General features: G+C 43.8%; 2 protein-coding genes across 3 annotated transcripts in view; both read left to right on the top strand.

Annotated features, from left to right (window-relative positions):
• The window catches only part of LOC139581753 (arf-GAP with Rho-GAP domain, ANK repeat and PH domain-containing protein 3-like), a 54,664-nt gene extending 41,749 nt beyond the window's left edge, over positions 1–12,915 (top strand). For both annotated transcript variants that reach the window (XM_071411853.1, XM_071411852.1), the window contains exons 25-32: positions 3,509–3,626; positions 4,897–5,025; positions 5,212–5,348; positions 5,497–5,615; positions 5,989–6,052; positions 6,256–6,399; positions 10,120–10,158; positions 11,366–12,915. In XM_071411853.1, the coding sequence (XP_071267954.1) occupies positions 3,509–3,626; positions 4,897–5,025; positions 5,212–5,348; positions 5,497–5,615; positions 5,989–6,052; positions 6,256–6,399; positions 10,120–10,158; positions 11,366–11,809 (1,194 nt within the window). In that variant the 3' untranslated portion in view covers positions 11,810–12,915. The remainder of the gene's footprint in view (positions 1–3,508; positions 3,627–4,896; positions 5,026–5,211; positions 5,349–5,496; positions 5,616–5,988; positions 6,053–6,255; positions 6,400–10,119; positions 10,159–11,365) is intronic.
• Positions 12,916–19,421: 6,506 nt separating this feature from the next.
• LOC139581752 (neurogenin-1-like) lies at positions 19,422–21,214 on the top strand. Its single transcript, XM_071411851.1, has 2 exons — positions 19,422–19,642; positions 19,766–21,214. The coding sequence occupies exon 2, from the start codon at positions 19,776–19,778 to the stop codon at positions 20,442–20,444; it is 669 nt and encodes a 222-aa protein (XP_071267952.1). The 5' UTR covers positions 19,422–19,642; positions 19,766–19,775; the 3' UTR covers positions 20,445–21,214.
• The last annotated feature ends 6,603 nt before the right edge of the window (positions 21,215–27,817 follow it).

The following is a 27,817-nucleotide window of genomic DNA, read 5'->3' as shown; positions in this document are numbered from 1 at the left end:
CTCTGTGGTCTGGTTCTCTGTAGGTATCTCTCTATGGTCTGGTTCTCTGTCGCTATCTCTCTGTGGTCTGGTTGGTTCTCTGTAGGTATCTCTCTATGGTCTGGTTCTCTGTCGCTATCTCTCTATGGTCTGGTTGGTTCTCTGTAGGTATCTCTCTATGGTCTGGTTCTCTGTCGCTATCTCTCTATGGTCTGGTTGGTTCTCTGTAGGTATCTCTCTATGGTCTGGTTCTCTGTCGCTATCTCTCTATGGTCTGGTTCTCTGTAGCTATCTCTCTATGGTCTGGTTCTCTGTCGCTATCTCTCTATGGTCTGGTTCTCTGTAGGTATCTCTCTGTGGTCTGGTTGGTTCTCTGTAGGTATCTCTCTATGGTCTGGTTCTCTGTCGCTATCTCTCTATGGTCTGGTTCTCTGTCGCTATCTCTCTATGGTCTGGTTCTCTGTAGGTATCTCTCTGTGGTCTGGTTCTCTGTAGGTATCTCTCTATGGTCTGGTTCTCTGTCGCTATCTCTCTGTGGTCTGGTTCTCTGTAGGTATCTCTCTATGGTCTGGTTCTCTGTCGGTATCTCTCTGTGGTCTGGTTCTCTGTCGGTATCTCTCTATGGTCTGGTTCTCTGTCGGTATCTCTCTGTGGTCTGGTTCTCTGTCGGTATCTCTCTATGGTCTGGTTCTCTGTAGGTATCTCTCTATGGTCTGGTTCTCTGTCGCTATCTCTCTATGGTCTGGTTCTCTGTCGCTATCTCTCTATGGTCTGGTTCTCTGTAGCTATCTCTCTATGGTCTGGTTCTCTGTCACTATCTCTCTATGGTCTGGTTCTCTGTAGGTATCTCTCTATGGTCTGGTTCTCTGTCACTATCTCTCTGTGGTCTGGTTCTCTGTAGGTATCTCTCTGTGGTCTGGTTCTCTGTAGGTATCTCTCTATGGTCTGGTTCTCTGTCGCTATCTCTCTGTGGTCTGGTTCTCTGTCGCTATCTCTCTATGGTCTGGTTCTCTGTAGCTATCTCTCTATGGTCTGGTTCTCTGTAGCTATCTCTCTATGGTCTGGTTCTCTGTAGGTATCTCTCTGTGGTCTGGTTCTCTGTAGGTATCTCTCTGTGGTCTGGTTCTCTGTCACTATCTCTCTATGGTCTGGTTCTCTGTAGGTATCTCTCTATGGTCTGGTTCTCTGTCACTATCTCTCTGTGGTCTGGTTCTTTGTAGGTATCTCTCTGTGGTCTGGTTCTTTGTAGGTATCTCTCTGTGGTCTGGTTCTCTGTAGGTATCTCTCTGTGGTCTGGTTCTCTGTCACTATCTCTCTATGGTCTGGTTCTCTGTCACTATCTCTCTATGGTCTGGTTCTCTGTCGCTATCTCTCTGTGGTCTGGTTCTCTGTAGGTATCTCTCTATGGTCTGGTTCTCTGTCGCTATCTCTCTGTGGTCTGGTTGGTTCTCTGTAGGTATCTCTCTATGGTCTGGTTCTCTGTCGCTATCTCTCTATGGTCTGGTTGGTTCTCTGTAGGTATCTCTCTATGGTCTGGTTCTCTGTCGCTATCTCTCTATGGTCTGGTTGGTTCTCTGTAGGTATCTCTCTATGGTCTGGTTCTCTGTCGCTATCTCTCTATGGTCTGGTTCTCTGTAGCTATCTCTCTATGGTCTGGTTCTCTGTCGCTATCTCTCTATGGTCTGGTTCTCTGTAGGTATCTCTCTGTGGTCTGGTTGGTTCTCTGTAGGTATCTCTCTATGGTCTGGTTCTCTGTCGCTATCTCTCTATGGTCTGGTTCTCTGTCGCTATCTCTCTGTGGTCTGGTTCTCTGTAGGTATCTCTCTGTGGTCTGGTTCTCTGTAGGTATCTCTCTATGGTCTGGTTCTCTGTCGCTATCTCTCTGTGGTCTGGTTCTCTGTAGGTATCTCTCTATGGTCTGCTTCTCTGTCGGTATCTCTCTGTGGTCTGGTTCTCTGTCGGTATCTCTCTATGGTCTGGTTCTCTGTCGGTATCTCTCTGTGGTCTGGTTCTCTGTCGGTATCTCTCTATGGTCTGGTTCTCTGTAGGTATCTCTCTATGGTCTGGTTCTCTGTCGCTATCTCTCTATGGTCTGGTTCTCTGTCGCTATCTCTCTATGGTCTGGTTCTCTGTAGCTATCTCTCTATGGTCTGGTTCTCTGTCACTATCTCTCTATGGTCTGGTTCTCTGTAGGTATCTCTCTATGGTCTGGTTCTCTGTCACTATCTCTCTGTGGTCTGGTTCTCTGTAGGTATCTCTCTGTGGTCTGGTTCTCTGTAGGTATCTCTCTATGGTCTGGTTCTCTGTCGCTATCTCTCTGTCGTCTGGTTCTCTGTCGCTATCTCTCTATGGTCTGGTTCTCTGTAGCTATCTCTCTATGGTCTGGTTCTCTGTAGCTATCTCTCTATGGTCTGGTTCTCTGTAGGTATCTCTCTGTGGTCTGGTTCTCTGTAGGTATCTCTCTGTGGTCTGGTTCTCTGTCACTATCTCTCTATGGTCTGGTTCTCTGTAGGTATCTCTCTATGGTCTGGTTCTCTGTCACTATCTCTCTGTGGTCTGGTTCTTTGTAGGTATCTCTCTGTGGTCTGGTTCTTTGTAGGTATCTCTCTGTGGTCTGGTTCTCTGTAGGTATCTCTCTATGGTCTGGTTCTCTGTAGCTATCTCTCTATGGTCTGGTTCTCTGTAGCTATCTCTCTATGGTCTGGTTCTCTGTCGCTATCTCTCTATGGTCTGGTTCTCTGTCGCTATCTCTCTATGGTCTGGTTCTCTCTAGCTATCTCTCTATGGTCTGGTTCTCTGTAGCTATCTCTCTATGGTCTGGTTCTCTGTAGGTATCTCTCTGTGGTCTGGTTCTCTGTCACTATCTCTCTATGGTCTGGTTCTCTGTAGGTATCTCTCTATGGTCTGGTTCTCTGTCGCTATCTCTCTATGGTCTGGTTCTCTGTAGCTATCTCTCTATGGTCTGGTTCTCTGTCACTATCTCTCTGTGGTCTGGTTCTTTGTAGGTATCTCTCTGTGGTCTGGTTCTCTGTCGGTATCTCTCTGTGGTCTGGTTCTTTGTAGGTATCTCTCTGTGGTCTGGTTCTCTGTAGGTATCTCTCTGTGGTCTGGTTCTTTGTAGGTATCTCTCTGTGGTCTGGTTCTCTGTAGGTATCTCTCTGTGGTCTGGTTCTCTGTAGGTATCTCTCTGTGGTCTGGTTCTCTGTAGGTATCTCTCTGTGGTCTGGTTCTCTGTAGGTATCTCTCTGTGGTCTGGTTCTTTGTAGGTATCTCTCTGTGGTCTGGTTCTCTGTAGGTATCTCTCTGTGGTCTGGTTCTCTGTAGGTATCTCTCTGTGGTCTGGTTCTCTGTCGGTATCTCTCTGTGGTCTGGTTCTCTGTAGGTATCTCTCTATGGTCTGGTTCTCTGTAGCTATCTCTCTATGGTCTGGTTGGTTCTCTGTAGGTATCTCTCTGTGGTCTGGTTCTCTGTAGGTATCTCTCTACGTTCTGGTTGTCTGTAGGTATCTCTCTGGTCTGGTTCTCTGTAGGTATCTCCAACCATGGGTGCTGAGGAGTTGACTAACCAGGTCCTGTACATGAGGAACATCCCAGCAGGAGAGAAGGACGTGTGGCTGACGTTCGAGACCATAGAGGAAGGACAACTGGGTGAGGAGCATGATGTTACTATCTCTGACTGGGTGAGGAGCATGTTATTACTATCTCTGACTGGGTGAGGAGTATGATGTTACTATCTCTCTCTGACTGGGTGAGGAGCATGATGTTACTATCTCTGACTGGGTGAGGAGCATGATGTTACTATCTCTGACTGGGTGAGGAGCATGATGTTACTATCTCTGACTGGGTGAGGAGCATGTTATTACTATCTCTGACTGGGTGAGGGGCATGATGGTACTATCTCTCTCTGACTGGGTGAGGGGCATGATGGTACTATCTCTCTCTGACTGGGTGAGGGGCATGATGTTATTATCTCTCTCTGACTGGGTGAGGGGCATGATGGTACTATCTTTGTCTGACTGGGTGAGGGGCATGATGGTACTATCTCTCTCTGACTGGGTGAGGGGCATGATGGTACTATCTCTCTCTGACTGGGTGAGGGGAATGATGTTACTATCTCTCTCTGACTGGGTGAGGGGCATGATGGTACTATCTCTCTCTGACTGGGTGAGGGGCATGATGGTACTATCTCTCTCTGACTGGGTGAGGGACATGATGGTACTATCTCTCTCTGACTGGGTGAGGGGCATGTTATTACTATCTCTGACTGGGTGAGGGGCATGATGTTACTATCTCTGACTGGGTGAGGAGCATGATGTTATTATCTTTGACTGGGTGAGGGGCATGATGGTACTATCTCTGACTGGGAAATACTATAGAAAGTCTAAAAACAGCTCAAAATAGCACTTATCTGTAATGGTAAAACTACCACTGTAAAAAAACTGAAGTGAAACTATTCAGTATGATGTCCTGGACTGGCCTTCCCTGGAATACAACTGGACTGACCTTCTGTGGAATACAACTGGACCGACCTTCTGTGGAATACAAGTGGACTGACCTTCTGTGGAATACAACTGGACTGACCTTCTGTGGAATACAACTAGACTGACCTTCTGTGGAATACAACTAGACTGACCTTCTGTGGAATACAACTAGACTGACCTTCTGTGGAATACAACTGGACTGACCTTCTGTGGAATACAACTGGACTGACCTTCTGTGGAATACAACTGGACTGACCTTCTGTGGAATACAACTGGACTGACCTTCTGTGGAATACAACTAGACTGACCTTCTGTGGAATACAACTAGACTGACCTTCTGTGGAATACAAGTGGACTGAGAAAGTCTTCATGTTTCAAGGAGAAGCTATCCCAGAATAGTTGTTATATAATGTTCAAATGTTGTCTGTCTTCCACAGAGCGCCCCCTACACCCCAAAGAGAAGGTGCTGGAGCAGGCGCTACAGTGGTGTAAAATGGCTGATCCTAGTTCAGCTTACCTGGTGGTGAAGAGAGTTCCCAAAGGAGAGGGCATCAACATCCTCACTGGTGAATATGGCTCAGACCAGAGAAATAGCTCATGAGCTTGGGTCCATCCAAACAATCACAATCAAATGACCCTCTTTGATTTTTGATCGTCGATTTGTAATCAGCCCAATTTCTTGTTGCTCTTACGTTCATACGTGACATATTATTTGGAGACAGTATGATTGCAATTCAGATTTTTATTCACAGCCTACGAGAGTGAGATAATGAAGATGGGAGTTCTGAAGTGTCGTGAAGAGCCTCCCAAACTCCTCCACGGAAAAGTCTTTCAGGAACACACCTTTCAGATCAAAGACCACAAGCTGCTCCTGCTGAAGGACAAAAAGGTATTTCTACTCTCATGTCACGGTCACATCTTGAAGTTGGAACTCTGCGCTAATTTGGACCGATGTAGTTATTGCAGGTAGAGCTGTGATTGTCAGTTTTTCTTTCCTATAAATATTTTCTTACTGTATAACATGTCTGTCATTTCAGAGCGTCAAGCCTGAAAAGGAATGGCCTCTGAAGTCTATGAAGATCTACATGGGAATTCGAAAGAAGCTGAAACCCCCAACTCGATGGGGCTTTACTCTCATGATGGAGAAACAGCAACTGTAAGTGTTTTTAAACTCTTGTCTGGCAACGAAAGGAAATACCACTGTCTTGCTACACATTATTTGGGTCATTGCACAGGATGTCTGGAAATCTTGAATCCAACTTCTATTGGATAAGATTGAAAGGTGTTCCTGTAGGACATACACAATGTTTTCTCAACTATTTGAAATTCCTCTTAGCTTTCCTCATTTACTGTCGTGAATGATTTTGCATGACATCAGATGTTATGAAATTATGTAAGTGAACAACATTGTTTAAGGGAGGGAGGGTGGAATGTCTCGTTTTAGATCTGCCTCTCCCCTCCCCTTTAAATGAGATCTCCCTCCCCTTTTTAAGAGCTAATCACTGCTTTTGTGTTTTTGTGTCTCCCAGGTACCTTTGTTGCTTTTGTGAGTCCGACCTATGGGATTGGGTCACCAATTTCCTCAAAGCACAGGTATGTTGTGGAGCCTAGTTCCCCTCCCCCCCCTCCCCAACTGTATGGGTTGTGTTGCATCACTTTTAAATTATTCAGTTTGCTTTCCCCCATCTTTTTTTAGGTGTAACACCTACTCTTTAGATTTTTACTTCTGTCTGTTTCATTTTATCCATTCAATTCTATTTTGATTCATTTGGATTCACTTGTTTCCCCTCTAACAGAATGATGACCCCCGACCTCCGGTGTTGAGGCGTCACTCCTCCTCAGATATCTCCAAACAGAAGTTTGGGACCATGCCCCTAGTACCAATCAGAGGGGACGGACACGAGAGCAACTCTACCATGCTGTCAGCCAATCAGACTCTGGTATGTTTAAACTCAACCAATCAGACTTCAGGTGTGTGCCAACTCTACCATGCTGTCAGCCAATCAGACTCTGGTATGGTTTTGCAGGAAACCAGCCTCTCGCATGCTTCCCAGTTTGCTCATGTATTATGACAACATTTTGTGACGTTTTGATGTTAGGCCGGGGTTTTTTTCAGGTTGTTCGCGCACAATTTTTTTCTTGGGGCAAGTGGAGGTTTGTTAGTCGAAGTCTATGCCCCTTCGTCGTTGATTGGTCAACAGTACCACTCCTAGTAGCAGTGGGAACTATGGACGGGATTCTTCAATTAAGTGTTTGTTGTCGTTCAATGAGAGATGACTAGTTTTCATGCAAATTCTTTCACTTGAGAAATACTGCACCAAACATCTTAGATGTAAAATTGTGGAACTTAGGTTCAGTTGGCTAAAGGCTCCCCACACTAATCTATTACAGATTTCTTGATTTAATTTGGACTATATTGAGGAAGTGTATACTGATTATGTTGTTCCTACGGCATCTCAAGAGAGACAAACAGTAATATTCCTGCTTTTTTTTCTCGTTTTTCAAGCAAAGATATTTTAACTAACTGAACCTAGTGTAGGGAGCCTTTAGCCAACTGAACCTAGTGTGGGGAGCCTTTAGCCAGCTGAACCTAGTGTGGGGAGCCTTTAGCCAACTGAACCTAGTGTGGGGAGCCTTTAGCCAACTGAACCTAGTGTGGGGAGACTTTAGCCAACTGAACCTAATGTGGGGAGCCTTTAGCCAACTGAACCTAGTGTAGGGAGCCTTTAGCCAACTGAACCTAGTGTAGGGAGCCTTTAGCCAACTGAACCTAGTGTGGGGAGCCTTTAGTCAACTGAACCTAGTGTGGGGAGCCTTTAGCCAACTGAACCTAGTGTGGGGAGACTTTAGCCAACTGAACCTAATGTGGGGAGCCTTTAGCCAACTGAACCTAGTGTAGGGAGCCTTTAGCCAACTGAACCTAGTGTAGGGAGCCTTTAGCCAACTGAACCTAGTGTGGGGAGCCTTTAGTCAACTGAACCTAGTGTGGGGAGCCTTTAGCCAACTGAACCTAGTGTGGGGAGCCTTTAGCCAACTGAACCTAGTGTGGGGAGCCTTTAGCCAACTGAACCTAGTGTAGGGAGCCTTTAGCCAACTGAACCTAGTGTGGGGAGCCTTTAGCCAACTGAACCTAGTGTGGGGAGCCTTTAGCCAACTGAACCTAGTGTGGGGAGCCTTTAGCCAACTGAACCTAGTGTGGGGAGCCTTTAGCCAACTGAACCTAGTGTGGGGAGCCTTTAGCCAACTGAACCTAGTGTGGGGAGCCTTTAGCCAACTGAACCTAGTATGGGGAGCCTTTAGCCAACTGAACCTAGTATGGGGAGCCTTTAGCCAACTGAACCTAGTGTGGGGAGCCTTTAGCCAACTGAACCTAGTGTGGGGAGCCTTTAGCCAACTGAACCTAGTATGGGGAGCCTTTAGCCAACTGAACCTAGTATGGGGAGCCTTTAGCCAACTGAACCTAGTATGGGGAGCCTTTAGCCAACTGAACCTAGTATGGGGAGCCTTTAGCCAACTGAACCTAGTATGGGGAGCCTTTAGCCAACTGAACCTAGTATGGGGAGCCTTTAGCCAACTGAACCTAGTGTGGGGAGCCTTTAGCCAACTGAACCTAGTGTGGGGAGCCTTTAGCCAACTGAACCTAGTATGGGGAGCCTTTAGCCAACTGAACCTAGTATGGGGAGCCTTTAGCCAACTGAACCTAGTATGGGGAGCCTTTAGCCAACTGAACCTAGTGTGGGGAGCCTTTAGCCAACTGAACCTAGTATGGGGAGCCTTTAGCCAACTGAACCTAGTATGGGGAGCCTTTAGCCAACTGAACCTAGTATGGGGAGCCTTTAGCCAACTGAACCTAGTGTGGGGAGCCTTTAGCCAACTGAACCTAGTGTGGGGAGCCTTTAGCCAACTGAACCTAGTGTGGGGAGCCTTTAGCCAACTGAACCTAGTATGGGGAGCCTTTAGCCAACTGAACCTAGTATGGGGAGCCTTTAGCCAACTGAACCTAGTATGGGGAGCCTTTAGCCAGCTGAACCTAGTATGGGGAGCCTTTAGCCAACTGAACCTAGTATGGGGAGCCTGCACACTTGGATTGACGTTTTAAACTTTGAGAAGATTCCATTAGCCCAAGTTGTTTACTTCACACACAAAGCTTGTTTTTTGTATCAGTATCGCTCCTTTCTGTCTCCCCTTTCTGTCTCCCCTTTCTGTCTCCCCTTTCTGTCTCCCCTTTCTGTCTCCCCTTTCTGTCTCCCCTTTCTGTCTCCCCTTTCTGTCTCCCCTTTCTGTCTCCCCTTTCTGTCTCCCCTTTCTGTCTCCCCTTTCTGTCTCCCCTTTCTGTAACCCTTTCTGTCTCCCCTTTCTGTCTCGCCTTTCTGTCTCCCCTTTCTGTCTCCCCTTTCTGTCTCCCCTTTCTGTCTCCCCTTTCTGTCTCCCCTTTCTGTCTCCCCTTTCTGTCTCCCCTTTCTGTCTCCCCTTTCTGTCTCCCCTTTCTGTAACCCTTTCTGTCTCCCCTTTCTGTCTCCCCTTTCTGTCTCCCCTTTGGTGTCTAGTATTTTTACTATTCCATATCCTTCAGTATCCCTCAAATACTATCAGTATACTGTATAGAATTCACTATGGGCCAGTTTCCCTGACCCCGATTTAAGACTACTTATGGGCGCAAAGCACCTCTTTTTTTTGACCAGCGATAGATTTAATCTGGGTCAGGGAAACGTCTCTGTTTATACAACGGGTGGTCTAATCCTGGACGCTGATTGGTTAGAACATCATTCCAGCCTGTGTCTATTCCACAAATTACCACCGGCTAAAACTATGATGTTGAAATGCCTATTTACTCTGTTTCATCTCACTACGCAATCCATTGTCTCCTCAGCCCAGACAGACAATTTTTTTACTTGTTCTCCACTATAAAAAGCATCTATCTCTCATTTCTTTTAGACTAGGATTTTGTTTTCAATAGCCGGAGATTTTATAAAATTTCATGTCTGTCTCTGACATTTGCAACATTATTTCAATATTGAAGTTAGTTCCCCAGCTGTCCTGTAGTAAATGAATGTGTCTGGAGTCCGGAAGAGAGGCAGCTTTTCTCAACCAGTCAAAATCATGAATCGGCATCATTTTTATGGACATATACAAAAAAATGTCAGTGGAAAACAGGTCAAACGAAACAAAAAGCAGCTAATTTGCAGTCTTTCCAGCTTCAATTTGAAGTGATTGTGTTAGCTGTGTTGTTGGCTAGCTCCTCTGAACAACAGTGTCCTGGCTAAAGCGCACATTTCCAATGCCAGGTGAAATCGTGCATCATTAGCTCATTCTTATGAATGAATGTATCCAAATGGCTTGGGTAGCAACCCTAGATTTGTGTTGGGACTATATCTTGTAGAAGGATTAAATAGTATGAATATATTAATAAAATGTATGTTTTTTTTGTGAAAATACGTGACTCATCATTTGAATATGTTGGTAAACGTTGTATAAAAGTGATAATGCCCTAGAAGCCGGTGATTGGAGGATATGTTGGCACGGTTTGCAGCCCTCGACTTAGTCTCGTGCCCAACAAAACCCGTGCCAATATATCCTCAAACCACCGGCTTCTCTAAACATCATCACTTAAATGACTGTATTTCACGGGGTACACTGGTATCTTTTGTCTTTCTCTGCAGCGAAAGCTTCACGCTAGAAGGACTCTCTCCATGTTCTTTGTAAGTATCCCCACCCTGGTGCTCGGTCATTTCAATGTTGCACGCTTGCTTTGCGTGCCATTTTGAATCTTCATACTTATCTTCATCCCGAGGGCTCAGTTGGTAGAGCATAGCGCTTGCAATACCAGGGTTGTGGGTTTGATTCCCACTGGGGACCAGTATGGGAAGTGAGGAACTGCATGCACTCACTACTGTAACTCGCTCTGGAGTGTCTGATAAACAACTAAAATGTCAAATGTATTATTTTTGTTTACTTCTCCTCTCGTCTAACAAGAAGTTAAGGATGAGAATAGAACATAATGTTTATTTTGAAGGTTACTTTTGGACTTGTTTAACGCTCTCCTAACTTGCATAACTAACATTTCTCCAAAGCCTCTCTCTCTCTCTCTCTCTCTGTCTGTGTATAGACATTCCCTTGGTTTATACAGGGACTATATCTGACTCAACCACGCCTCCACTTCCTGATGGAAGCCCTGACTTCCTGGTATTAGAGCATCAGGATGTTGATGTGGATTTCTGAAGTGTAGACAACAGGATGGACTGGGAAGGAGATATTGTTCTCCAGTATTGTTCAGGTTCTATGGCCCTTTGCCTTAATGGGGAGGTCTGGGAGGCTTAGTGAAGTGCCTTGTTCTGTAAAACACAAGACAGTCTGCTGTGGCTATTAGTCTACTGGTGTACCTACTAGAACTAACCCAACCCCAGTCCCAGATGTATTGACAAGGGAATTGTTTTACTTGTATTTTTCTGTTGTCTCTCTGCGTTTTGAGTGATTGTCTTGAGGTTGTTGCTGAGGCACTGGAACAATGGCCTTAATAAGAGGAAGTCTGTTGTTTTTAACGTTGTTGTCAAAGAAGGGTAACTCCCTACCATGTTTGTCCCATTTTAAATTAACCACACGTGTTTCTTTGTCACTGTAATGGCAGATCATCTCCTTAATTCTACCTAAAGTTCCTAACAGAAAGCTACATCTCAACCCCCTTTTATTATTACAAGAGTTAATAGAACCTTCCAGAGCTTTACATAGTGTATAATCACACATACCAAGAACTCAGGGTTTGGTTCAAATTCAGAGTGTTTCTTACCTCCCTCCGTTCTCCCTTCTCTCCCCTCTCTCCTCCTCTCCTCCTCTCCTCCTCTCCTCCTCTTCTCCTCTTCTCCTCTTCTCCTCTTCTCCTCTTCCCCTCTCCCCCTCTCCTCCACCCAGCCCATGAAGGTGCAGCAGGACTCGTTCGAGGAGCATCCAGAGCCAGAACCCCCAGAACCCCCAGAGCCCCTGTATGAGGAAGTAGGAGACTTCGGCCTGCAGGTCCTCAAGTCCCTGGAGACCAGCTTCCTCTCCAACAACACCTCAGAGACACAGGAGGTCCCTGACAAGCCCCTGAGCCTCATCCTGGGCCCTCGGAAGACAGGCTCCCTGGACCGCATGATCGGCCCCAACCCGGTTCACTCTCTGGGGCTGGGAGGAGAGGGTCTGCTGCCCCCTGCTGGTTCTCTGGATACCCTGGTCCTGGGTGGAGGAGGGGACCTCCAGGAGTCTCCCCAGCCAGCGCCGAGGAGGAGGCAGCAGCACAGGCCCTGTACCCCCTCTCAGGAGCTGCTCCTCCAGGAACTGTCCTCCGTCTTCACCAAGAAGACAGAGAATGAGTAGAAACTGCCGGGAGAGAAGAACGTCATCTGAGGAGAAGAAGAGATGCGTGCACTTGTATTGTAGACCCAGGCCAGACAGACGGAAGACTGTAACAGCATGGGAGTACGGACACAACCCATTTGTTTGGGTGGTGTGTCAAAAATACATAATCAGATAGGAATAAGCATTTACTTGTGTTTTATCCTACAAACTACTAACTGTTCTTCAATCACTGGTATGTACAGATCCGTTTTATATTGAACGATGCTTATTGGATTATAACATCCTTGCTAATTGCTTAAGCTATGAACTATGGGGGATACCTTTTTTTGTAGTTTTTTTCATAGTTTACTAAACCTCTTGAGTGAGAAGAGAAATGGATGCTTCTCTCATGTCTGGTGGTGATGCATTAGGCATTAAACTGTTTTTGTTTTGTTTTAAACAACTGGATTTTTAATAGAAATGTGTTACTGTCTCTATGTATTAATTTATTTTCAAGAATATTTTATCAACTTTGTTGTTTTTTAATTTTTATAAAAGCTGTGAAAGTAACAAAAGCAGAGTTTTACTTCAAGACAGCCCCAGATATACCAGAGTGTTGCGACACTGTCTGGCCAGAAGGTGGCAGTATGGACAAACTATCTTCTAACTAGACAGCCCCAGATATTCCAGAGTGTTGATACACTATCTGGCCAGAAGGTGGCAGTATGCCACACCGTCTTTTAGATAGTACAAATGGAATCTTAGTTTTATTCACCATGCACAACCACTGTATGATGTGAATACAGCCAAATATAATGATTGTTAGTGGCACTACATTTAAATATTCTGAATTGATGTTTGCACTACTAAGTCTATTGCTTTTACATTAATATGCCATATTCGAGATATCCTCCCTTTTTCATCAATCTAAATAGACAATAAGATATTCCAATTTGACTGCCTTTGCCAAGTGTCTATAGTGTGTTATAATGCATTTGCCTGCATTGTCGTCCATTCGTTTTATTCTTACTGTAAATATTGTACATTATTCTGTGTGCTTATACCCTTTCAATATTCATTATGCAGTATTTCACTTTGTTGTCGCTACATGAAGGTCTATATTAAATATGATATTTTTAGTTTTATGATGCGTCCAATCTCTTTAATTTTCTACAATTTTAGTATTGAGAATGATCATTTCAATGATTTATAATTTCACATTATTTGTATATGCAAGTAGAGTACGAAGCAGCACAGCACTCGTGTCTGAGTAAGTGATGTTTAAACGCAGAGTCATGGTTCTTTCATTACCTTTGTGGTCTTCGGTCTTCTTACTGTCTTGATGGTGACACCTCATGCTAAAGAATCACCATTCTCTGTATTTCTTCGTTGTCCAATCACATTCCTTTTTTAAAGTCAGCCTTGTGGTTAGTGGATTGATTTAATCTAGCATGGGGTTTATGATTAAAGAGAAACAAGTTATGATAAATTATTGAGGAGGATTCCAGGTCGGTAGAAGAGGAGATTTTAGTTAACAAGTGCCTTTTTGTCATCTGTACATTATCAGTTTGTTTCTACTGACCACTGAAATGAGAAGCCTTTTCAAACCTGAGACAGATCTATATTTAGAAAAAGGTTAAACAAATAACTAAACCAGGACGTGTAGAAGGCTTTCCTCATCAATTATCTTCCTCATGGTCAAAGACGGGTATAAATAATGAATGTTACACTTTATTACTTGTTGCCAAAGGTAATTTTCCTTTTTAAAATGTTTATTTCCAACTTCCATCCCTGATACCGGTTCAGATTTGTTCCAGCTCGAATGGATACAAATAAAAAGAACTGTATCCCTCCCTGATGCCGATGCTTCTACCACCCCCCCCCCCCCCCCCCCCTCCTCTCCTCTCCCCATCTCCAGGGGCGGACTTAATGATTTGGACGCCCCAGGCAGAGTCCAGTTTGAGCCCCTCCCCCCTCCTATGTGGGTGCACAATTTGTTTTAATGGGGTTTATAGGAAATTGAACTGTAAAAATGTCTTACCTTTTTTAATGTGCCATGAACACAACCAGTCATGATGTGTTTTCCATCTGATTGTCAAACAAAACTTTTATTTTTTATTTTTTTTAAGTAGGTTACTTTTGCACCTTCATCCGGAATAATTCCATAATTATTACCAACTTTCCTTGGTTTCAGCCACTTGTGAATTTATGTCACCAGAGAAAGCATCCGAGAGAGCGAAACCGAGCGAATCGGTCTTACTATTTGTAGCCTACGTATCTGATGACATCACTCTTTTTAGCCAGACAGCAGCAGCACATACATGTGTTCTGTTTCCACGACGATGGCAGTATTATCAGCAGCACCTGTCTTTATGACTAAAGAAATGCATTTAAGTCATTTTTTAGTTCAAATTAAATCGTCTTAATTTTTTTAAACATTTTCTCTGCCCACTCTAAAAGCACCTCATTGCTGCTTCGAATGGAGCATGGGGGGGGCCTCGAGTGGAGCATGGGGGGGCCTCGAGTGGAGCATGGGGGGGCCTCGAGTGGAGCATGGGGGGGCCTCGAGTGGAGCATGGGGGGGCCTCGAGTGGAGCATGGGGGGGCCTCGAGTGGAGCATGGGGGGGCCTCGAGTGGAGCATGGGGGGACCTCGAGTGGAGCATGGGGGGACCTCGAGTGGAGCATGGGGGGCCTCGAGTGGAGCATGGGGGACCTCGAGTGGAGCATGGGGGGCCTCAAACGGATAAATAAAATAAATTATTACTAGTATTATTATTTATTATTATGCCCAGTTGACGAGGCCCCTTGATGTGGGGCCTGAGGCAGTTGACTCTTCTGGCTGTAATGGCAGGTCCACCACTGCCCTTCTCTCCTCTTCTCACCCCTTCTCTCCCCTCCTCTCCTCTTCTCTCCCCATCTCTCCCCTTCTCTCCTCATCTCTCCCCTTCTCTCTTAACCAGTAGCTTTCAGATGCAAAATAAGCAGACATATGGAGAGGAGGGCTTTCTCCGGCCCTCCTAAAGTTTCAGATTGTATGACAAATCACGTCCCCCTACCCCCCCCCCCCCCAACCCCACACAGACTCAGCAGACAACAGCTTCATTAGAGTGAAAGAGGGAGTTTTTGCAGCTTTGTCGAGTCAAGCTCAGACCCTTTCCCCTTCTCAATTACTCCATTGTTGGCACCGGCTTCAAGTTATTGCACTCCAAACCATATGGCTCAGTCGAGACGCCACAAGTGATGCCATCTCTGCAACAGAACCTTACCAGAGAAGTCCAGTTCAGGGAACTAGAGAAGTCCAGTTCAGGGTACCAGAAAGGCAAGCACCAAGAGGTGTTGTATTGAAACTTTTATTGGGATATAGTCAACAGTCAACATACAGGAAACGGTTGAATGGAAAATATGGTTGAAACTCCAAAAATGTATTAGTATACTGTTATTACTATGTTATAACCACGATCAGTATTGTTATTCAGAAGAATCATATGAATCATATGAACAATAGTATGAATCATATGTAAAAGGTGATAACACACCATTCAATTCAGAATCCTAGCAAAATAAACTGCTGTTATATAATAGAAAGCCGTCTCCTGGGTGTGCAGCACATAGACATGGTGTTGCCAACAGCTCTAGGGACCACATCCCTTCCAGGGGCCTATGGCCATACGGTGGTGTTTACTCTGCTGATGAGGTCAGGTTCTACATCACAGTAAAGTATTGCTGTATATTTGTTCTTCTTTTAACACTGTTTAAACCTGCAGCAAACCGTTTCCTCAATCTGCTCAATCGTTGCCATGGATCTTTAGAATTAGAAGGCGTTTAGAGACACCATGCTCATTGTGGACCCTAATGCAGGGTAAACTAGAGGTAAATTATGCACTTGTGTAAATACATGAAGACAAGTGAATAGGACTTGTATTTAGACCAGAACATGTGATTGATAGCAGCAGGTTCACGAACTGCTGCAGTTTAGAAACCGCTTCACAATGAGGCCACGCCATTAGCATTCAGACTGCCCTTAATGAGATTCCATTACATTATAATAATAGCACCTGTTTGAAAATCTAATTGAGCTAAGATATTCCCAAATCAAAAAGACAGGTATCACAGATAGAAGCATGATTGGCTAACTTTCTCCCAAAACACAAACAAGCAGGTGTATGGTTAAAGATGGCTCCCGGGTGGAGCAGCGGTCTGATTCGGAGTCCCATAGGGCGGCGCACAATTGGCCCAGCGTCGTCCGGGTTTGGCCGTCAATGTAAATAAGAATTTGTTCTTAACTGACTTGCCTAGTTAAATAAAGATTAAATAAATAAAAACATTTAAAATAGAGGAAGGTGGGTGCATATGCATAGGCTACCCATAGGCAAACAACAACATCCGTCCACAGACAGCATGCCCATTTCAAGGTTTTGCCTCTGCAAAACAGTGTCGAGCGTCTTGCTTTGGTTTGGAGCTATATGTGCTTTCATATAGGCGAAAACAAATCAATATTTATTGAAAGACTATCAATTTGAATAAAATGTTTTTCACTATAATTTGGAAAATGTGCACACAAAAAAATACTATTAAACGTAACGTTTGAATGATTGTGTGGGTAAAGTAGCATCCCTTACAACAGAATAAAACACTTATAACAAAATAAGTAAATCTGACACATTTTTATTTTACCTTTATTTAACTAGGCAAGTCAGTTAAGAACAAATTCTCATTTAGAATGACGGCCTACCGGGGAATTGCCTTGTTCAGGGGCAGAACGACATATGTTTACCTTGTCAGCTCGGGGATTCGATCTAGCAACCTTTCAGTTACTGGCCCAAAGCTCTAACCACCAGCCGCCCCTAATTGACCAAAGTCAACTAATTATGTGTTCATTTGTGATGTGCACCAATTAACATTGGACCTGAAAAAATAACAAAATAAACATTCTTTAGAGTTTATTCTATAACATTCCTCTGTTCTCCAGACATGTTGCATGGAATATATCATTAATTTTAAGGTTAGGGGCATTTATCCAGCCTGGTCTTTGGAAGGGTAGGAATGCTGGATTTTTCTCCAGGAGAATATTACACATATTTATTTGTTTATTTAGAAATGAACACAGTGGGTGTAAAATGGAACTGAACTGTCCAAGAAACCGTGAATCCATAGAAAGATACCACAGTTTGCTACAAATAAGTTTGTTTCCATCACGATTGTAAGCAAGGGACTTGTTTTCTTGTTCTCTATTTCTGGCTAATGCCTTTACAAAGATGAAAGGGGAGCTTTGAGATGTGGAGAGTCGTATCTGGGTACAATTGAAGCACTGGACTAAGGAATGAATTACCATTGAAAAGTAATGGCCCTATTCTACCCTGCTTGAGTTTTTAACAAGAAGGGGAAAAAAACTCTGCTCGCCTGGGCTGCTGCCTGAACGCCAAGGGAAGGGATTAAACAGCGGATTAACATCTGAAAACTCCGTTCAGACTTTCTGACTCAAAGATCTTTTAGCAGACAGTAATCGCGTTAATACCCGGGGATTAATGCTTTTGCAAAAATACAAAATTGAATTTTAATTCAGGTTGTATAAATAGATATGAAATAAATGGAGGAATATGCCGCTAGAGAATGGAGAGAGTCTATCCCCCACACTTCCTTTGCTCTAGTGTCAATAGAGGTATTATGACCTCACCAGTATAACACCTTGCAAAATGCATTTATTTATTCCTAACCACGAGTTTAGCACCTGCCGTACAAATGTGATATTACAACCTACTCTACTTTAATAAATCAGCTTTGATTCAACATAATTCATGCTAAAATATTTCAAATCAAAACGAATAATTCAACAAATTGATCACAGGGGTGGTCTAATAACACAATTGAATAGATTTGATTTTCTGAATGGAATAACTTTTTCGTTCTTATTTGTTTCTATATTTTCTTGAGTTTGAGACCCTACTTTGGGTAATTCGGTTGTTTCACTTTCTCACGTGTTTCTGCTATTGAAATGTAATCACATCTCGTGCTCTTGTGCCTAATCCTGTCACAGCATCACCCAGGCAACCTCTCTCAAGTGTGGGCAGAAAACTCTGCTTTCTCTACCACCCAGACGACTTGTCCTATCCGCAAAACCAGCCTGGTCTCCACGCAGGCTCACACTTCTAGGGCAAACCAACTAAGTCATATTGTAAAAATGTTCACTTTTATCATTTTACAAGAGCAATAAAGCATGACTACCTACGAATGTCCAAACTAAAACAAAAATAGACCTTCAAGCTGTTCCTCGTCTTTGATGTTATTACTGACTGTATTGTAACAATAAAATCGATCCCAAGCCCAGTAGGTTGGCTCTTCTGAGCACAGCATTTGTCTGTAAGAGTTTAACAAGTTATTTTCCTCATAAACCGACTTCCGGCGTGTGGCAACATCATCAATAGTCTTTGTCACAACTTCGACTTTTTTACAAATGGAAATAATGATCATATAAGGCAAAATATATGACATTAACATGCCCCGAATTTAGACCAACAAATACGCTCAAATTATTTGAGATATAGAATCTAGGAGCATGCCTTAGAGCCGGGGTGTTTTGCTCCTGCTAAGACTATTTGAATAAGAATAACGCCAATAGAGTGTCTCAGGCTGAAAAAATGGGTGACAAAAGCCCAGAGGAGCCCGAATTTGGACGAGGGACAACGCGTATAAGGAGTGAAAAGAAGTGAGGGGCGACGCGTAACGCCTACAATTGGAACAATTCACCTTATAATCGCTTTGATATATTATACATGGCCGAAGACTCTAAACATTGTGTAATTATTTATAAATGACTGTCCCTCTACCCTCATTATACCGCCAGCAGAAAGGCACTGCAGGTCCCTGGCCAAACTATTTCTAAATAGTGCCCCCATCCACTTTTTCAAAGGAGAGGCGAGATCCTGGACATGGAATAAATAGAATAATTAATGGAAATTGGTATGCCTGTCTCATAAAGATGTCTTTAAAAACCCTTTAAAAAATGTGTCCAATCCATGCGCTAGACATTTTTACTGCTGTGCCCTTCATGTTTTGAATGTTAATTAGCCAGGGTTGACTGTAGATGTGTGGAGAAAGTTGTGAAGGCGAAGTAACCTGTCCTGTTTTAGATGCTAGATAGGCTATAGCCCTAAAATGCGAATATTTAAGCATGCATGCAACACTGTGCATCTATCCAATTTTTCTACAGCAACTTTTGTGTTTTGTTCGAAAACTTGGAAAACAGTCTCATTTTCCAACATTTTCAAAATCCAAATTTAATTTAATTTCGATATATAAGAAATGCCTTTTGCTTTTACATATTCGGTTCTATAGGTAATACCGAATCTTGGACAGAAGATAAACTAATTTATTTTTTGGAGCGTGCCCTTGCTTCGGGGGGCTAAGCGCTTCGTCATTTGCTCATCTTCTTCTTTCATTTAACTTTAAAGGTTTAACTTAAAGTGGGCTTGGTGTTTGGTCCAGGGATGGATAGCAACAGTGGTGCTCGCGTGGCTGGGCAGCGGTCCACTGCTCTCATTGGACGGTCGTGATTACAGGCACGCTTCGAAGCGCGAACAAATAACAGGCATACATTATGCTAATGAGATGGCAGTGCGGCACGGGGCAGACCCGATGCACCCCATTCATCCATCCTTCACACAAATGCCAGCGCGAGAGGTGTACGACCATTGTCTGACCAGGGTATATAAGGTATCTGAGGCCAGTCGTGTGCCAGGCTCATTCGCTCACACGAGCTGATTCAAGCGCAAGAGCAAGACGCGTGCCTTGTACTCTTCATTCCAACTACTTTTCGGACTTTGGCTCCTTGCAAGACAACTGATACTGTACCTTCTCCAACCAAATTACTAAGGTGGGTTTCGTTCTGCTCCCAGAGTCCTTCGCCATTGCCTTGACTAGGCCTGCTTTCCAAACTTGACCATGCGCTCTTGCATTTACAGTGTTTAACCCATTCCCTCTCCTCTTATTTCTGCAGGAAAAACATCATGTGCACCGCAATGGAGACCGTTTACTCTGACATGGACAGTTCGAGCTGCGACTACTTTATGCAAGATGACGAAGACTCGTGCAGCAGCATGCACGCTTCCTCCCCGTCATCCTCCATCGGCAAGCCCGCCTCCCCGGCCAGTGACAGCCAGGGCTCGTGCGCTACGGATCTGGGACAGAAGAAGAGACGCAGAGGCAGAGCGAGGAACGAAGCCACCGTTCACGTGGTAAAGAAGAACCGGCGCGTAAAGGCAAATGACCGCGAGAGGAACAGAATGCACAGCCTGAATGACGCTTTGGAGACCCTCCGGACCGTTCTACCGGCGTTCCCCGATGACAGCAAACTCACCAAGATCGAAACTCTGCGCTTCGCTCACAATTACATCTGGGCACTCTCCGAGACCATACGCATCGCGGATATTGAACAGCGTCAGAACAAGTCACGGGCTGATGCGCCTCTCTTGCTTCCCAACCTGCGCGTGATGGACACCCTGAGTCCGGCCAGCGATGCTTGCTCCTGGAGCTCCAGCGCGTCCTCCTCTTCCTCCTCTCCGTCTTATTGCACTTCAAGCCCCAGCAGCCCGGCCGTCCATGATGACTATGGGTGTTTCCAGACTGATGTTCGACAGTACAGCTACCACAACTTTGTACCAGGCATGTCCTACTAACTGAACTAAAGCCTTACCACAAACTTTTGTAGACTGCGAGATTGTTACAATAGAGTGATAGCAGAATAATGACTGAATGCATTCTTCAGTTAGTCTGTTGAAAGGGAAAAACGGAATGATATCACTGTTTGCCTTAACCCATGTCTCTGTGGGTGTGTTTTATACAGTTTATTTTGTTTTCCTATTTTTACATGATCTAATTTACATTCGGGGTGAACATTAATTTAATTTAGTCGACTTTTCTAAGTTGAGTATGATTGTTTTGTTAGACGTTTAATATTCCTCAAAAAACATTTGCACTTTTTTTTTTCTCCAGCGCATACGATTCCTATTAGAAGTCCACTTCACAGATCTTGACCTTAACCTCTATTAGACGAGTATTATCACTAAAAAGAAGAAGACAGATTTGCTTTTGTAGACTGAGGTGAAAAGTCAATTTTACAATTAGTAGAGCGATAATGCAGAAAAACGAGCGTGGAAATTCAGTTTCACCGCTCTGACAATAGAGCGAAAGGCCGTCAGAAGACAAGGAGCTGGCCTCATACATTATGGAGATTGACCCCCTGAAAACTGCAATCCTGTTCAATAGAAAGACTCAATCCCACGAAGGGTCTAGAGAGGACCCTTCTACGACGTTTTTTAAAGCATTTATTTATTCAAGTTTCGCCTGTCATAATGTATTTTGTATATAAATAGATTTCTATTCTATTTACATGAAAAGTGTGTGAACCATTTTTCTACAAATAAAAATATAACTTTAAAAAAATATATTTCTCAGTGTTTGGACTCTTCGAATGTTTCTTAGTTGCTGGGAGTAGAACACTCAACGCGTGCTGATTATCGCGCTGATAAAGCGCATCGCAAACCCCATAAACACAACAATCATTGTCATAATTATGAAATTAATTACAAGAGCAGTTAGTTTCCTCGCGTGGCCTGTTCATGAAACAAACGGGTGTGATTAATAAGATAACGGTTTTAGAGAGCGAGAGCACCGCAGGTGCATCCATCGGTTGAGGTTTTACAGCAGCTCATCACCCATGACCACCATCAGCACTGTTGAATGTATCTTCTTCTGGGACTTTCAACAGGCAAAATAGAAAATTCTAAGATTGTTAACGTGGCCAAATAAAATCTGATATATATATAAATTGTAGAAGGCAGATTAAAATAAATATTCAAATTGTTACACTTTACACTGATAAATTACATCGCATCCCGTTTGGAAAATGTATTGATGCCTTTGCATGTGTAGGACCAGTTTATGACATTTTCATTGGAAAGCTTCGATAGAATGTTCTTCTCCCAAACCAGATATGCATTTAAAGAGGTTTTCTTTAGAGTTTTTGTTGTTGTTGTTGTAATCATCCATCCCGCCCAGGAAATATGTTTTATTTCTAAAGAGATTCAGTTGAAATTCTCCAGTTGGAGGTTCGGCGGCGTGAGGTCCTGCCACGGCTCTTGTATCTATCTGCACGTGTCGGGGATAGACGAGCATAATAGGAATGCTGCCAGCCCTACCGGGACAAGCACGTGCCAATTTACATGAATAAAAACTAAAAAACAGAGAGGATGTCAGCCTGCCAAGGACCAAATAAAATCATCTGACTATTCACCTCTTCTGTTGGAGTTGTTGTCGGATGTACGTCTTTCACCAAGACACTATTAGGCGTCACATTCCCCCCAACTAACTTGAATTTAATTCAACAAAAGTTTTATACAAGTTTGAATAAACATCAAGTGGCCACGTTATTTTCTGGGGATTCGTGTGTAGTTCGTTGGACTACGGGATACTGTAATGCAATGCCACCTGTTTCCGGGTTGTGTTGTAGTAATGGGTTCATGCGTCTCATCAGTGGTGGCACGTTATTGTGTACACGCTATGTGAATATAACTCTTTGTTCATATGCAGGAGGTCATGAGCAATAGGACCACCAGGATTAACCGACGCAGAGCTCCTGCACCTGCAAGCTAATTATCACCAGTCGGCCCTACGCAGTCCAAAATACTTTTTAATTGGATTGGTAGGCTATTGAAATTATCATTATCGAACCAAAAACCAGCTTAGTATCCATCGGTATTACTAATACCCCTTACACAATATTAGTTTTTAACTGAATATGTTGTTCCATAATGTAGTAGAAGAAGAAGAGAAGGGCATCTGAATATGTTGTTCCATAATGTAGTAGAAGAAGAAGAGAAGGGCATCTGAATATGTTGTTCCATAATGTAGTAGAAGAAGAAGAGAAGAGCATCTGAATATGTTGTTCCATAATGTAGTAGAAGAAGAAGAGAAGGGCATCTGAATATGTTGTTCCATAATGTGGTACAAGAAGAAGAAGAGAAGGGCATCTGAATATGTTGTTCCATAATGTAGTAGAAGAAGAAGAGAAGGACATCTGAATATGTTGTTCCATAATGTAGTAGAAGAAGAAGAGAAGGGCATCTGAATATGTTGTTCCATAATGTAGTAGAAGAAGAAGAGAAGGGTATCTGAATATGTTGTTCCATAATGTGGTAGAAGAAGAAGATAAGGGCATCTGAATATGTTGTTCCATAATGTGGTAGAAGAAGAAGATAAGGGCATCTGAATATGTTGTTCCATAATGTGGTAGAAGAAGAAGATAAGGGCATCTGAATATGTTGTTCCATAATGTGGTAGAAGAAGAAGATAAGGGCATCTGAATATGTTGTTCCATAATGTAGTAGAAGAAGAAGAGAAGGGCATCTGAATATGTTGTTCCATAATGTGGTAGAAGATGTGGTAGAAGAAGAAGAGAGAAGGGTAACAGTTGAAAACTGTTTTCTGCCCCTCCCAAATGATAGAATTTGTAGATAATTGGCCCTCTTTCTGGGACTCACCCACAAACAGGACCAAGCCTGACCTGCTGAGGAGTGACGGACTCCATCCTAGCTGGAGGGGTGCTCTCATCTTATCTACTAACATAGATAGGGCTCTAACTCCTCTAGCTCCACAATGAAATAGGGTGCAGGCCAGGCAGCAGGCTGTTAGCCAACCTGCCAGCTTAGTGGAGTCTGCCAATAGCACAGTCAGTGTAGTCAGCTCAGCCATCCCCATTGAGACTGTGTCTGTGCCTCGACCTAGGTTGGGCAAAACTAAACATGGCGGTGTTCGCCTTAGCAATCTCACTAGGATAAAGACCTCCTCCATTCCTGCCATTATTGAAAGAGATCGTGATACCTCACACCTCACATCTCAAAATAGGGTTACTTAATGTTAGATCCCTCACTTCAAAGGCAGTTATAGTCAATGAACTAATCACTGATCATAATCTTGATGTGATTGGCCTGACTGAAACATGGCTTAAGCCTGATGAATTTACTGTGTTAAATGAGGCCTCACCTGGTTACACTAATGACCATATCCCCCGTGCATCCCGCAAAGGCGGAGGTGTTGCTAACATTTACGATAGCAAAAAAAAAATGACGTTTTCGTCTTTTGAGCTTCTAGTCATGAAATCTATGCAGCCTACTCAATCACTTTTTATAGCTACTGTTTATAGGCCTCCTGGGCCATATACAGCGTTCCTCTCTGAGTTCCCTGAATTCCTATCAGACCTTGTAGTCATAGCAGATCATATTTTAATTTTTGGTGATTTTAATATTCATATGGAGAAGTCCACAGACCCACTCCAAAAGTATTTCGGAGCCATCATCGACTCAGTGGGTTTTGTCCAACATGTCTCTGGACCTACTCACTGCCACAGTCATACTCTGGACCTAGTTTTGTCCCATGGAATAAATGTTGTAGATCTTAATGTTTTTCCTCATAATCCTGGACTGTCGGACCACCATTTTATTACGTTTGCAATCGCAACAAATAATCTGCTCAGACCCCAACCAAGGAGCATCAAAAGTCGTGCTATAAATTCTCAGACAACACAAAAATTCCTTGACGCCCTTCCAGACTCCTTCTGCCTACCCAAGGACGTCAGAGGACAAAAATCAGTTAACCACCTAACTGAGGAACTCAATTTAACCTTGCGCAATACCCTAGATGTAGTTGCACCCCTAAAAACGAAAAACATTTGTCATAAGAAACTAGCTCCCTGGTATACAGAAAATACCAGAGCTTTGAAGCAAGCTTCCAGAAAATTGGAACGGAAATGGCGCCACACCAAACTGGAAGTCTTCCGACTAGCTTGGAAAGACAGTACCGTGCAGTACCGAAGAGCCCTCACTGCTGCTCGATCATCCTACTTTTCCAACTTAATTGAGGAAAATAAGAACAATCCAAAATTTCTTTTTGATACTGTTGCAAAGCTAACTAAAAAGCAGCATTCCCCAAGAGAGGATGGCTTTCACTTCAGCAGTAATAAATTCATGAACTTCTTTGAGGAAAAAATCATGATCATTAGAAAGCAAATTACGGACTCCTCTTTAAATCTGCATATTCCTCCCGGGCTTAGCTGTCCTGGATCTGCACAGCTCTGCCAGGGCCTGGGATCGGCAGAGACACTTAAGTGTTTTAGTACTATATCTCTTGACACAATGATGAAAATAATCATGGCCTCTAAACCTTCAAGCTGCATACTGGATCCTATTCCTACTAAACTACTGAAAGAGCTGCTTCCTGTGCTTGGCCCTCCTATGTTGAACATAATAAACGGCTCTCTATCCACCGGATGTGTACCAAACTCACTAAAAGCGGCAGTAATAAAGCCTCTCTTGAAAAAGCCAAACCTTGACCCGGAAAATATAAAAAACTATCGGCCTATATCGAATCTTCCATTCCTCTCAAAAATTTTAGAAAAAGCTGTTGCGCAGCAACTCACTGCCTTCCTGAAGACAAACAATGTATACGAAATGCTTCAGTCTGGTTTTAGACCCCATCATAGCACTGAGACTGCACTTGTGAAGGTGGTAAATGACCTTTTAATGGCGTCAGACCGAGGCTCTGCATCTGTCCTCGTGCTACTAGACCTTAGTGCTGCCTTTGACACGATCGATCACCACATTCTTTTGCAGAGACTGGAAACCCAAATTGGTCTACACGGACAAGTTCTGGCCTGGTTTAGATCTTACCTGTCGGAAAGATATCAGTTTGTCTCTGTGAATGGTTTGTCCTCTGACAAATCAACTGTACATTTCGGTGTTCCACAAGGTTCCGTTTTAGGACCACTATTGTTTTCACTATATATTTTACCTCTTGGGGATGTTATTCGAAAACATAATGTTAACTTTCACTGCTATGCGGATGACACACAGCTGTACATTTCAATGAAACATGGTGAAGCCCCAAAATTGCCCTCGCTAGAAGCCTGTGTTTCAGACATAAGGAAGTGGATGGCTGCAAACTTTCTACTTTTAAACTCGGACAAAACAGAGATGCTTGTTCTAGGTCCCAAGAAACAAAGAGATCTTCTGTTAAATCTGACAATTAATCTTGATGGTTGTAAAGTCGTCTCAAATAAAACTGTGAAGGACCTCGGCGTTACTCTTGACCCTGATCTCTCTTTTGACGAACATATCAAGACTGTTTCAAGGACAGCTTTTTTCCATCTACGTAACATTGCAAAAATCAGAAATGTTCTGTCCAAAAATGATGCAGAAAAATTAATCCATGCATTTGTTACTTCTAGGTTAGACTACTGCAATGCTCTACTTTCCGGCTACCCGGATAAAGCACTAAATAAACTTCAGTTAGTGCTAAATACGGCTGCTAGAATCCTGACTAGAACCAAGAAATTTGATCATATTACTCCAGTGCTAGCTTCCCTACACTGGCATCCTGTTAAGGCAAGGGCTGATTTCAAGGTTTTACTGTTAACCTATAAAGCGTTACATGGGCTTGCTCCTACCTATCTTTCCGAGTTGGTCCTGCCGTACATACCTATACGTACGCTACGGTCACAAGACGCAGGCCTCCTAATTGTCCCTAGAATTTCTAAGCAAACAGCGGGAGGCAGGGCTTTCTCCTATAGATCTCCATTTTTATGGAACGGTCTGCCTACCCATGTGAGAGACGCAGACTCGGTCTCAACCTTTAAGTCTTTACTGAAGACTTATCTCTTCAGTAGGTCATATGATTGAGTGTAGTCTGGCCCAGGAGTGTGAAGGTGAACGGAAAGGCTCTGGAGCAACGAACCGCCCTTGCTGTCTCTGCCTGGCCGGTTCCCCTCTCTCCACTGGGATTCTCTGCCTCTAACCCTATTACAGGGGCTGAGTCACTGGCTTACTGGTGCTCTTTCATGCCGTCCCTGGGAGGGGTGCGTCACTTGAGTGGGTTGAGTTACTGACGTGATCTTCCTGTCTGGGTTGGCGCCCCCCCTTGGTTTGTGCTGTGGTGGAGATCTTTGTGGGCTATACTCGGCCTTGTCTCAGGATTGTAAGTTGGTGGTTGAAGATATCCCTCTAGTGGTGTGGGGGCTGTGCTTTGGCAAAGTGGGTGGGGTTATATCCTTCCTGTTTGGCCCTGTCCGGGGGTTTCTTCTGATGGGGCCACAGTGTCTCCTGACCCCTCCTGTCTCAGCCTCCAGTATTTATGCTGCAGTAGTTTATGTGTCGGGGGGCTAGGGTCAGTTGGTTATACCTGGAGTACTTCTCCTATCTTATCCAGTGTCCTGTGTGAATTTAAGTATGCTCTCTCTAATTCTCTCGTTCTCTCTTTCTTTCTCTCTCTCGGAGAACCTGAGCCCTAGGACCATACGTCACGGCAAACCGGGCATGATGACTCCTTGCTGTCCCCAGTCCGCCTGGCCTTGCTGCTATTCCAGTTTCAGCTGTTCTGGCTGCGGTTATGGAACCCCTACCTGTCCCAGACCTGCTGTTTTCAACTCTTAATGATCGGCTATGAAAAGCCAACTGATATTTATTCCTGATTATTATTTGACCATGCTTGTCATTTATGAACATTTTGAAAATCTTGGCTCTCTCTAATTCTCTCCTTCTCTCTTTCTTTCTTTCTCTCGGAGGACCTGAGCCCTAGGACCATACGTCACGGCAAACCGGGCATGATGACTCCTTGCTGTCCCCAGTCCGCCTGGCCTTGCTGCTATTCCAGTTTCAGCTGTTCTGCCTGCGGTTATGGAACCCCTACCTGTCCCAGACCTGCTGTTTTCAACTCTTAATGATCGGCTATGAAAAGCCAACTGATATTTATTCCTGATTATTATTTGACCATGCTTGTCATTTATGAACATTTTGAAAATCTTGGCTCTCTCTAATTCTCTCTTTCTTTCTCTCTCTCGGAGGACCTGAGCCCTAGGACCATACGTCAGGACTACCGGGCATGATGACTCCTTGCTGTCCCCAGTCCACCTGGCCTTGCTGCTATTCCAGTTTCAACTGTTCTGCCTGCGGTTATGGAACCGCCACCTGTCCCAGACCTGCTATTTTCAACTCTTAATGAT

This window comes from Salvelinus alpinus, chromosome 7 (genome assembly GCF_045679555.1).
Source record: "Salvelinus alpinus chromosome 7, SLU_Salpinus.1, whole genome shotgun sequence".
Classification (NCBI taxonomy): Eukaryota; Metazoa; Chordata; class Actinopteri; order Salmoniformes; family Salmonidae; genus Salvelinus; species Salvelinus alpinus.
Note: the sequence above shows the minus strand (reverse complement) of the source record. Positions and strands in the feature narration are given on the sequence as shown.

Coding starts and splice junctions, on each gene's coding strand:
- LOC139581752 (XM_071411851.1), top strand. CDS start 19,776: ATGTGCACCGCAATGGAGACCGTTTACTCTGACATGGACAGTTCGAGC.